Source organism: Peromyscus eremicus, chromosome 4, assembly GCF_949786415.1.
Source record: "Peromyscus eremicus chromosome 4, PerEre_H2_v1, whole genome shotgun sequence".
Classification (NCBI taxonomy): domain Eukaryota; kingdom Metazoa; phylum Chordata; class Mammalia; order Rodentia; family Cricetidae; genus Peromyscus; species Peromyscus eremicus.
In genome coordinates, this window is record NC_081419.1 from 65,750,499 (window position 1) to 65,763,713 (window position 13,215).

At 39.2% G+C, this 13,215-nt stretch overlaps 1 protein-coding gene across 1 annotated transcript; it reads right to left on the reverse strand.

The window, feature by feature from the left end:
* Window positions 1-3,383: 3,383 nt before the first annotated feature.
* Window positions 3,384-4,325, reverse strand: LOC131908350 (olfactory receptor 4A5-like). Its single transcript, XM_059259404.1, has one exon. The coding sequence runs from the start codon at window positions 4,323-4,325 to the stop codon at window positions 3,384-3,386; it is 942 nt and encodes a 313-aa protein (XP_059115387.1).
* Window positions 4,326-13,215: the final 8,890 nt, after the last annotated feature.

A 13,215-nucleotide genomic window follows, 5' to 3' on the forward strand; every position in this document is an offset into this window, starting at 1 on the left:
ATCCAGAGAATCATGGACTTTTCCATGAAATCGTGTCAAGTAGTAATGTCAGAAGCTTCAGCTATGAAGTGTTGTTGCAATCTTTTTATTCTCAGAGTTTTTAATCCTAAAACCTCTGAAGGCAGAGGCAAGTGGATCTCTGTGAGTTAAGGTCAGTCTGGTCTACATAGTGAGTTGTAGGACAGTCATGACTATGTAGAAAGACCCTGTCGTAAATAAAAACCCCAAACCCCAACTCAACCCAACCAAAACAAAACAAAACAAAAGAACAGAAGAAATGCATCAGATTCCCTAGAACTGGAGTTAAAGATGGTTGTTAGCTGCCATATGTGTGCCAGGAATCAAACCTGGGTCTTCTGGAAGAGCAGTCAGTACTCTTTACCACAGATCTATTCCTCCAGCCTGAATTATTCATATCACAAATAACGCTGCTATGAATATAGTTGAGCAAGTGTCTTCGTGGTATGATTGAGTATTCCTTGGATATATGCCCACGAGTGGTATCATTGGGTCTTGAGGTAGACTGATTCCCAATATTCTGAGAATTCACCCTACTGACTTCCAAAGTGGCTGTACAAGTTTGCACTCCCACCAGCAGTAGAAGAGTGCCCCCCTTGCTCCACATCCTCTCCTACATAAGCTGTCCTCAGTGTTTTTTATCTTAACCATTCTGAAAGGTGTAAGATGGTATCTCAGAGTCATTTTGATTTCCATTTGCCTGATGACTAAGGATGTTGAGCAATTCCTTAAACATCTTTTGGCCATTTGAGATTCTTCTGTTGAGAAGTCTCAGTTTAGCTCTGTAGACCATTTTTAAATTGGATTGTTTGGTATTTTGGTATCTAGTTTCTTGAGTTCTTTATATATTTTGGAGATCAGCCCTCTATCAGATTTGGGGTTGGTAAAGATCTTTTCCCATTCTGTAGGCTGTCATTTTGTCTTATTTACCATGTCCTTTGCCTTACAAAAGCTTTTCAGTTTCAAGAGGTCCCATTTATTAATTGTAGTTCTCAGTGTCTGTGCTACTGGTGTTATATTTAGAAAGTGGTCTCCTGTGCCAATGAGTTCAATGCTACTTAGCAGCATTATTCATAATAGCCAGAACCTGGAAACAACTTAGATGTTCCTCAACTGAATGGATAAAGAAAATGTGGTACACATATACAATGGAGTACTACTCAACAGTAAAAATCAATGACATCATGAAATTTGCAGACAAATGGAGGGAAAATATCATTTTTAGTGAGGCAATCCAGATTCAGAAAGACAATCATGGTATGTACTCATTCATAAGTGAATACTAGATGTAAAGCAAAGAATAACCAGACTCCAACTCACAGCTTCAGAGAAGCTAGCTAATAAGGAAGACCCTAAGAGGGATGCATGCATCACCCTGGGAAGGGGAAATAGATGAGATTTCCTGAGTAAACTGAGGGTGAGGGGACACAATAGAGGGTATGGGATGGGGGATGAGAACATAAGGGAACAGGATGGTCTAACTGGAACAGGGAGAAAGTGAGAGAGCAATGAAAGAGATATCTTGATAGAGGGAGACATTATAGGGATAGAGAGAAACCTGGTGCTAGGAAAGTTCCCAGGAATCCACAAAGATGACCCCAGCTTAGACTACTAGCAATAGTGGAGAGGGTGCCTGAGCCGGCCTACTCCAGTAATCAGATTGGTGAATACCCTAATTGTCATCATAGAGCCTTCATCCAGTAATGGATGGAAGCATCTAAAGATGCAGAGATTCACAGCCAAGCAACAGGCCAAGCTCCTGGAATCCATTCATAGAGAAGGAAGAGGGATTATATGAGCAAGGAGAATCAAGATCATGATGGGTAGATCTACAGAGACAACAGAACCAAGATAGTGGGAACTCATGAACTGTAAACTAACAGCTGTGGAACCTACATGGGACCTGACTAAGACCCTCTGCATAAGTGAGACAGTTGTGTAGTTTGGTCTGTTTAAGGAGTCCCTGGCAGTAGGATCAGGATCTATCCCTGGTGCATGAGCTGACATTTTTGAGCCAATTACCTATGGTGGGATACCTTACACAGCCTTGACGTAGGGGGAAGGGGCTTGGACCTGTCTCAACTGAATGTATCAGGCTTTGCTAACTCCCCATGGGAAGCCTTACCTTTTTGGAGGAGGAGGTGGGGGATGGGTTGTGGGGGAGTCTAGGATGGAGTAGAAGGAGGGATGAGAGGGAGATCTGTGGTTAGTATGTAAAATGAACAAAAAATTTCTTAATAAAGAAAAATAAATAAATTTTTAAAAAAGAATTTTTATTAATCAAAATGAGTATAGCAAGAACTATAAATAGATGAGATTTTGTAATACAAATAGTAATATAGAATTAGTTGAAAGGCAAACCTACAGATTTCCATCAAACTGATTATGTTAAGAAAACCATTTAAGATAAGTACAACCCTTTTGTCCCAAGTGGAATATCTCCATCTAATGCCTCCCTTCAAGGCTCATCAACTATGCAGAAGGGGTGGTGGAAAGATTATCAAAACCAGAGGTGCTGGATGAATTCAAGAAACAATGTTTTCCAGACACTGATGTATAGATGGATTCACAGAGACTCTGATGGCATGCACAACCTGTACAGGATCAAGCCACACAATGTCCCAGTCCAGAAAAGAGAAAGTGGACACACAAAGTTCCATACCTAACCAAGAAGCTATATATAATTGATAACTGCTGAGAAAGGAAAGAAATACATTTTTTAATGCACTGTCACTAGGTATATAAGCCACACTCCAGGACAGGCCTCATGCCCAAGAGTAGTTAGCCCACAGAAAATGAACTCCAGGGGTTTATTTTGTTATGTGTGTGTCTTGGGGGGGGGGGTCATTCATCTTGTTTGGATTGTAATTTTTATCTTGTTGGGTTTTTGCTTGTTTATTTTTATTTTTTTATGTTTGGTTTAGGGAGGGTTAGGAGGGAAAAGTACAGAGAGACAGAGAGAGAGGGAGAGAGAGAGACAGAGAGACAGAGAGACACACACAGAGAGAGAACATGAAGTTAACTGAGGCAGGAAGGAAGAAGGGTCTGGGAAGAATGGAAGAGAAGAAAAAACATGATTAAAATATATTGTTTGAAAAAAATTAAAGTAAATTATTTATTGATAATTTGACATGAACTAAAATATGCAATTCATCAAAAATAGTTAAAGAGAATAGCTAAAAATAAATGATACTATATGCAACTGTACTAATTATTTTTAAAAATCACAACAAAGAACAATATTTACAAATAATATTTACAGTACTAGTATTTTCACAATATCAAGGGCTAGTGAATGTTCAAGATGGAATACATACTACTACAATTTATTCATGATTGTTGCCTAGTGCTTAGTAATATAAGCATCAAGAAGAAAGGCTTAATCTATTGGGACTTAATAAATTTTGCAGGAGCTTTTCTATAGAATTTTTCATCTCTGAATTTCTCAAAGTATATATTAAAGGATTCAACATGGGAGTGACAATAGTATAAAATACAGTAATGGCTTTATCAATAGGAAAACTAGAAACAGGTCTAACATACATGAAAATACAGGGAACAAAAAAGAGGAAAACCACAGTGATATGGGAGCTGCAGGTAGACAGAGCTTTACGCCTCCCTTCCTGACTGTGATTCTTGAGAGATCTTAGGATGATTCCATAGGAGAGTAGGAGGAGGATGAAGATCACTATACACATGGCCCCATTATTGCCAATGACAGAGAGGCCAATGAAGTAGGTATCAGTGCATGCAAGTAGCAATAGTGGGTAGATGTCACAGCCAAAGTGGTCAATGATATTGGGACCACAGAAAGGAAGTTTATACACAGCAATAACTTGAAACAAAGCATGTGCAAAACCTCCCACCCAGGCCATCACTAAGAAGATGATACATACCCGTCGATTCATGATAATCAAATAATGCAGAGGCTTACATATGGCCACATAACGATCATAGGCCATTGCCACCAGAATGACAATATCAACACCACCAAATAAATGCTCTATAAAGAGCTGGCTGATGCATGCTGTGAAGGAGATGGTCTTCTTATCACGGAGTAAGTCTGCAATTAACTTGGGTGAGATGGCAGTGGAATAAACAGCATCCATGAGTGACAGAGAGGCAAGGAAGAAGTACATTGGGGAGCCCAATGAGGGGCTGACAATCACTGTCCCCACTATGAGCAGATTTCCCACCATTGTCACAATGTAGATGAGTAAAAACATAACAAATAATGCTTTTTGCCCAGCAGGATCCTGAGTGAAGCCCAGCAGAATAAATTCGGTGACATTGTTGTTCTGGCCCATTTATTCTTCTATTAGGCTTGTTTCAGAGAAGGAGCACAGAAGAACAGGGCCTGCCACAAACTGTGAACAAGACCATGAACCAATTCTGTCATTATGTTGCACATGCTGTCTTCTACAGTAGTTAACCAGCAGTAGGCATTTAGTAAATACCTATTGAGCTTTCCCTTGAAACAAGCTCCATAACTTTCTGCTAAAATCTCTAACTACTAGGTTCATCTCAATATCAGTGAATCCTTAGACATAAAAGTATACAGAGGTATCTCTGTGCCCCATAATTTAAAAGTAGTTATTTAAAGCACATTACACCTTGGCACTGATAGCAGCAAGTGAACAGAGAAAAGGACTCTCCTTTAAGAGACTTGAAAATGATTGTGGCATTAAACCCAAGTATTATCAACTAGTAAAGAGCAATACTTTGAGCTGGTAATACCTGTGGATAATATTTTAAAAAATGAACTTGGGTAGTGCCCACAATAATACTGGTCCTCAAAGATCCATGCCAGTACTATTACATTGCTGCAGTATTAGGCATAGACACTACATGTCACAAGATAATTTTAGTCATCATACACATATCACTTAATCTAAAAAAATGTAGATTTTTGAACTGCACCAAATGCCTCCAATACTATTGAGCACACAATTATTTCATCTGACTCTGACATTTTAATAGTTATAGTTCCATATGATGCTTTCTTATACTAATTAGTAACACAATTACACCCACCAGCTCGTTTTTCACAAGTATTTTTACTTTACCTGAACTAATCCATTGTTCTTACCATGTCAGCATCAGCAGACATTTTACTTCTTCCAGAACTCTCAGGAAAAACTAGGCATAGAGACAGAGGGAAATAGCAACTGAATAGAGAGTGTGAATACCAAATACTGAGTGAATATTAAATGGTTAATACTAAATCTTAATACATTCTAGATGAGGAGGGGCCTCACATTGGAATTCATTGCCTGAATCCACAAAAGCAGAACACTCAACGAAAATGTACAACCAGAACGCAAAGGTGTTGGTTGTGTTCATTTCCATGTCTCTGTTTGCATCCTGATAATCGAGGGAATTGGACAATATCCCACAGTCTTTCCCAGTCTCACAGTCTCTAATGGTCTGTAACACTGTTACTTCTGACCCCTTCCCTTTCTCTTCTGTTGTCATTTTTTCCTTTTTTCACATGTACACAATATTTCCAAGTTTAACATGGCTTCCTGAATGATACAAATAATGTAAAATTAAATTTAATAACTACTGTGACCAAATAATATCTCTAACTTTATTGTACAAAGTGTCGCAGGAAAGAATGTGAGACATACTTGGACAGAGAAACAGCAGAGATGAAAGCTGTGGACCCTGTAGCCACACACCAGGCTACAGCATGAGGATTATTCCTGTTGTATCATCCTGATCTTGACCATCTTAGTAAGTTTCCCTCGCCTCTGTTTCACCATTTGTATCACAGAAACATCCATAATATCCCTCTCCTAGAGTGGTAGGTGGTGTTCTTATAAATGCCTAAACCCCATCCAGCATATCAGACATCAACATCTCAGTGGTGGCTATGATTGCTATTCTTAAATGTTTCACTGTGAGCACCCGCTGACAATAAGTCATGAGAATTTCTGTCCATTAACAGGAATATAGACATAGTCTGGGTTAGAAAAAAAACAGCATATGTGTGCCTCATGAGCCACTTTATGAACTTGGATTCAACTCACATATCTTAGGAATGATTTGTTTTATCATATATACTAATTCATTTATTACATGTAAAATATTATCAATATTTACCTGTGAAGGAATATAATTGGAGTAACAGCAAGCAAAATCCCATTTGCCCTGACTTGTCATCAAGAAGGCCATGTACAGAGTCAGAGCAAGAGTAGAAGCAGTTGGGATGCAGCTTACACGTCTCATGTATGCTTCCATCTGAGTCAGAACATCTATCATTGTCATTTTTGAAGTTCCCAACTGCCATAGGAATGCCTGTCACAGAACATACTGTTATCATATAACTTATGCCCAAGTCTGACTTCTACATTTTACTTATACACAGTTCAGTTGCTTTCAATATTGATCAGCATTGGTTTTCACCAGGCCAAACATTCTAGAGTCTTACATGATTATTTATGTAATAGAAAAAAAACCAGAGTACATAAGCTACACAAAACTAGACACATATAATGTACATTATCTAGGGCCAATTCTATAAACACTGAAGAATAGTATGACTGCTTTCATTTCGAACTACTGTTGATATACTTCCTGATAAATAATAGTATAATCAATTATTAAGAACATGTTTTTGAAAAATAGTCTTATATATTTAAATACTTTGCCATGCACTGAAATTCTATCACTCATAAAGAGGAGTGAAGTTATATCAGTTGACAAAACACAGATACAAGTGAAAATAAGCACATTAGTCAATTTAACTCAGTATCAGAAGGAACATTGTTACATTTTCTCTCATTTGTGAGTTTTAGAATTTCAGGAGATACATAAAATCATACACTCACAGAAGACATGAGAGTGGAAGGAAAAAAATACGAGGAAAACTGTCCAGTTTTTAATACCATATACAGTACTATACAATACCAAACTAACAAACATCTGTGGCAGAAGATGAGGCATTACTATATGTTTATGTTTTTCTCTATTTACATATACTAACATATTCATTGGACAATTTTAAGATACACACATGAAATGCAGCATCAATCAACTGAAATATAATAGATATTTGATCTTGTACACCTTAAGCACTTGTGAAGACACAGAATTTTTAATTTCCCTGTTTCAAATATCTGAAGTGATTATGCATCCATTTTAACAAAGCACACAAAACACAATGTCCCATAAAATAAAAATAAAAAATCACTGTCCTTTATAATACATAAAAAAATTTCACTTGCTATTTGGCCAAATGGAACATAACCATGCAATCTGCCCCCAAAAATAGTAGTCTGTGACACTCATAGAAAATATACTTGTATTTTATGATTAATTTTAGCATCTTAATATTCCCAAGTTAGATACTTCCTGTTAGAATATGTGACTTAAAATATCAGCTGTATTTCAATGTATCACAGGAATCTTTAGCTAGCATTCATTGTTTGTCATCTCATGGACTCACAACATGGTTCTTAATTTTCTTCCATAAAAATCAAAGGTTCTTTTGCTGGTAGGGCTGCAACTATTTTGTGTACCTATGTGACTTCATGGAATACATGACATCATATGAACATCCAACAGATGAGGAAAGAGCACAAAGAGACTGTAGAAAACACATTTCCACAAAGTTTCCTATTATCTAAGTCTTTCAGAGACTTACATGAAAGAATGTACAGAATATCCAAGTTAAAATTTATAATTTAATGTCAAAACTTACTCAAAAAGGTAGGTGAATAATCTCACATTCTAAGAAATTTTCTTCATAAAAGTACAAAGAGGTATTATTTTCATGTGTATAAAAAGTCCACCAAATAATTAGAAATTGTTAATGTTCTTTATATGCTCATATTAATTACAAATTCACAACCCTACAATTAATTTTATGAATTTTTCTTTTAGTCAGTTGTACTAAAGGCATCCCAAAGGTCTTGACTTTAAGAAAGTACAGCAGCATCCTTGTGTCTCACAAATAATCCAGATAATCAACATGACAAATCAGTGGTTTAAGTTACTGAAGCGTTAATGGGGAAAGTTTCTCATGACTACTACCAGAAGTCTTCTTTTCCATCACTCAGATAGAATCTCTGTAAAATCCTTTCATTTCTTATCAAAAAAATTTCCCTGTTTGTAGAATACTCCAGGAACTTGAAACTATCCATAGACTGTCATAATGATGAATAAAGCACAAGGGTAGGATACATCAACGGGTAAATACCAGAGGCTTTCTGAGTCATTTGGTCAGGAAAACATTTTTTTCAATTCATATTCACAATACTGTCTATGACTTTTTTGCACCATCACTATTTAAATAGATAAGCTTGTTAAAATATTTGGAACAAGTTCAAATGAGCTCATCTCTTTTGAACAGACTTCTTTTCAATAATCCCTAGAGGTAAAAACCTTGAATCTTGCCAAGAATGAGTAGCTAACAGCCAAGCTGATTTGAAATATGTATAATAAGAAAACAAATTTCCAGGTATATTGATCAAGAGGCCATGAGCTGATGTTGGAGTACGAAATATTTAAGTAATGTGAGTAACATTTAAAGCATCCTTGAAGAGGAAGCAACCTTAGTCCCCATTCCCAACCTCACCCCAGAAAACTACAGTCCTTCACTGATGGTCAGAGAGAATCTGCACAGCTGCTTCGAGCTGCAGAGTTTGAAGTGCAGTCTGTGAATTTTGTACTTATTATCTAATTTTGGGACAGACAATATTTCTGCTATTTGGTAATATGGAAGCTTTTGATGGAGGCCTTAATTTATGTGAGAAAGGACTATAATGACTTTTGTTGTGTTCATTCAATTCTGTAATTACTATATGATATTAATTGAATTACTCTACTAGAAATTGTTATTTTTAAACAAAAATAACACTGATTAAGAACTTCCTCTGTTATTGAGCTTGTTATTTAGTCATCTAACAAACACTACTGGGGTCCAGCCCCTTAATAGTCTTTTCCCAGGGTCCATAGAAAAATCTATAATCAGCTGAGGATCTAATCTTAGACAATATCAAATGAATCTACGTACAAAAAAAAAAAACTCTTTAGTCCATTCACTTTATTCTTCTGCATCAGTTCTCTCTCTACACAGCTTTTTTTTTTCTGATCTCATACTTAGCTCCTTTCTTTCTTGCCTGATTCTCTTTACATTTTTCTGCTGTTCAAGTTCTATCTTAAGTCTCCCATTTTAGTTCTTCCCACCTTAGTTCTTTCCCATCTAATTCTTCCCTATCAAGTTCTTACCGTCTTAGTTCTTTCTGATCTTGTTCTTTCCCATCTAAATTCTTCCTATCTTAATTCTTCCCTAAACCTCTGAGGTTTTCAGTTATATACCCAAACAATCAGCAGTATTCTGGCCCAGGCAAGGTCACCAGGCTTGAACGCATTCAGGGTCAAAAGGAGGAGTGATAAGGTCCACACAAATAGCAGTAATTGTCAGCTATGATTAGCAACCCAAACAGGAAGTGACTAATGGGAAAAGAATTTTGTAGGGGCTGAATTCGGTTAAGAGATCAGAAAAAGGGGATATATATATATATATATATATATATATATATGTATATATACATATATATATACATATATATATCTACATATATATGTATATATACATATATATATACATATATATCTACATATATATACATATATATATACATATATATATATAAAGTGCTCAAATACATTCTAAGAAGTAATTAAGTAAAATGTTAGGATTCTGTGTATCACTGAGTAAAAATAAAACTGCCTTTCTTTTTTTCCTTTGGAGCCAAAATCTGTCCAAGCAGCACCATTTTCTGGCAGGGCGGGAGAAGTGTACTCAGTAACTAGGCAACCTGAGTCATGGCTAGATGTATCTAGTATGTAAAAGCCCTTTAGTTCTGAGTTAATTGTTAAAGGGAGATTTAGAACTAAAACTAGGGGCGGTGGTGGCACACACCTTTAATCCCAGCACTCGGGAGGCAGAGCCAGGCGGATCTCTGTGAGTTTGAGGCCAGCCTGGGCTACCAAGTGAGTTCCAGGAAAAAGGCGCAAAGCTACATAGAGAAACCCTGTCTCAAAAAAAACAAAAAAACAAAAAAACAAAAAGAACTAAAACTAGCACTTGGAAGAAGGAAGGTTAAGCTTAATTAGCACATCCTCCTAACCTGGGTGGTTGTCTCAGTGTAAGTTTCTTCCCTCAGGAACTAACAGATAGTCTGGATGCATATCTATCTGCAATCTGTTCTTAGAAAGCTGGGCGGTGGTGGCGCACGCCTTTAATCCCAGCACTCCGGAGGCAGAGGCAAGCGGATCTTTGTGAGTTCAAGGCCAGCCTGGTCTACAGAGCGAGATCCAGGAAAGGCACAAAGCTACACAGAGAAACCCTGTCTCTAAAAGCCCCAAAAAAAAAAAAAAAAAAAAAAAAAGTCCAGAACGTATCTCAGATAAAACGTTTTCATCTGGAGATGGTCCTGGCCAGATGTTGCTAATGATGATAATTACAGAAAGGCCTGAAATAAGAGGTCTTGGCTGTGTAACTGCTGTCAGCACAGTTGGGAGATATTATCCAAATACTCCAATTGCATGGGGGAAATTGTGCCTAACGAATGATTCAGCCACACTGTTAGAAGTTCTTGGGGAAAGAATAAAATGGGAAAGCTGCAATATTACACAAGAAATTCACTGTAGGAAACAGCTAATATATTCAAAAGCCAGGATCACCAAGGCTCCTTCAGGCTTGGCTGTATCCTCTGGAAGGGCCCTGATCTTCCAAGTTTTAGCTTTTCAATAGTCAGCTAAATTCCTACTTCACATTTCTGTGGCTCACAGCAGTCATCAGTTCCCATGAGTAGATGCTTCCATGTGCCTACTTCCAGGTTGGATCTTCTGTGTCACAAAGACCTAGATACAAGGTCACAACTTCAATGCATTGTTTGTAAGATAAAGAGCATGTTTAGTCAAGATGCTTTTCTTGTTAGTAAATGGAAGAAACAGACTGTGAGACCAAAATGAGCCATCTTAGAAATAAGACCAAAATGCTTTCACCCTAAAATTAAGGCCTAAGATTTCCCCTTTTGGGAATAGGCCATTAGTTACTGAAACCAGTCAGTTCAGATTCCAGAAACCAAGAAGTATAAAAGTACAGAGTCACAAGATAGTCACGAGGTAATGCCTGCCAGACTATGGAATGTCCTCTCCCTGGTTTCCAGGGTAACTGACCATAAAAATGCCCCCACCTAAGGGCAGCCAATGAGAAATGGTGGTGGGCAACCACTCCCTTAGAAGTAAGATTAAGCCATGATTTCTAGAAAGCCCCTAGAAGCGAGCCAATCAGAATTGTACCCATACTAGCACCCCTAAATGATGTAACCTTGTGATTTTTTTTCCCTTTAAAAACTGAGCTTGCGGACAGGTGGGCACTTCCTCCAGCCTCCACTGCGTTGGATGTATTGGATGAAGTCCCTGCCTAGGCTTGTATTTGGATATCCCAGAATTAAACCCTGCTTTTGCATTCCAGCATGCTTGTCTTTGGTGGTCTCTCTGGGGGTCAAGATCTGGGCACAGCATTTGGGGGCTTGTCCGGGATCCCCCCGAGGACCCACACACACACCGGGACCCCTAAGAGCTCTGGAGGTCCATCTGCACCAATCGGTAAGAGCGCTTCGTTTTCTTGTCTTTGCTTTCCTTTACTTTCATTTTCTTATCCAAAGCTGGCAGTTGAATCTGACAGGCTCTCACCTTGGCGGATGCACCTGTAAGGTGACCCTGGAGGAGTTGGGAGACGTTCCAACCCTTCATCAGGACAGGGTCCCCACAGGTCCCCCCATCATAGGATGCCTGTGAGGGGTCCATCTGTTAGGACGCCCGTGAAGGGTCCGTCTATTTGGACACCTGTGAGGGGTCCGTCTGTTTTGTGAACTCTGGGGATCGGGAGACTCTGTTGAGTTGTCCCTGTCCCATCTGTAATAACCGAGGCTCCCTCTCTGGACTCTCGTCTGCCTGGACCATCTGTAGGGCCCTTGTTCTTCCTTTTTGTCTGCCTATCTTGTTTGTCAGTGTGATTTGTTATACCTATATAAATGTATAAATGTGTGAGGACTGTGGCCACATGTGTGAGTGTTTTATGCCTGAGTTTGTGTTTGTGTTGGGACTTGTGGGCCTGATTGCCAGCAGAAAGGATGGAGACCCCTTCAGTGGTTGAACTGGCACAGACTAACCGAACTCCTCCATTGCTTCCCTGCTCTCTCTCTGAGCAGAGCACAGGCAGCAGGCAGCAGGCAGCAGAAAGCTTGCAATGAGTCCGGCAGGCAGCAGCTGCACAGCTGCTACTTCGGGGACCCAGGGCACCGCTGAGAGGGCTAGGTGGCCCGTGAGCATCATGGGGCCTAGACGCAGTGGGTTTGGACCCCAGCTCACTCAGAGAGCTTTGGAGTAGAGACTTTACAGCACAATGCGGCTGGCGGCCAGATTGGCCCAGAGGCTGCATGGGAACTAGGCATGGCTGTGTGCTAGGGCAGGCTATGAGCACTGTGGGGCCCAGATGTGGCCGGCAGGTTCTGGCTGGGCTCCCATGTGGACACGGGGCAGAGCTGGCAGGAGCCAGCAGGAGCCTCCAGGAGCTCAGAGTGTGGGGGCTGGTAGAGAACTAACTGCCCCTCCAGGGTCACAGCTGAGGAGTGGCCTACAAGTCTGTGGGCCCAGCCAGGACATGGAGTCACTTTCAGTCTGCCATTCTTGTGTACTTGAAAGAGGTTAACAGCAATCTTTTGTCCCCATGGTGCACACCTTCCCATCGTCTTCATCTCCCATGCTGTTGGGTGGGGCTCCCAAGACCTGCCCTAGGGCTAAAATCTGATCAAGGTCTGGCTCCAAGAATGGAATGTCAACAACAGTTTCTTGTCTGTGGTACAGTGCGGTTGCAAATTGAGTTATTCTTGTTATGGTATATGCATGTATCTCCGTTCTTGTTTAAAATATTGTAACTTTACAATATATTCTAGATTACTGAGGGAAATCACAAGAAAGACTTTGGTAAGAGTTTCTGTTTTAAAAGAAAAGAAAAAGCGGAATTTGTCTAGAGTAAATGTCTGAGGGATCAAAGGAATGGACTGAGGGTATATAGAAGGTTGTAGAAAGTCAGAGGGGATGTGATGTAAACTGTTATGGTTTCTTATACCTGCAAATACTGAATTTAAAAGTTAATTCTTGTTGATTTTCATCTTA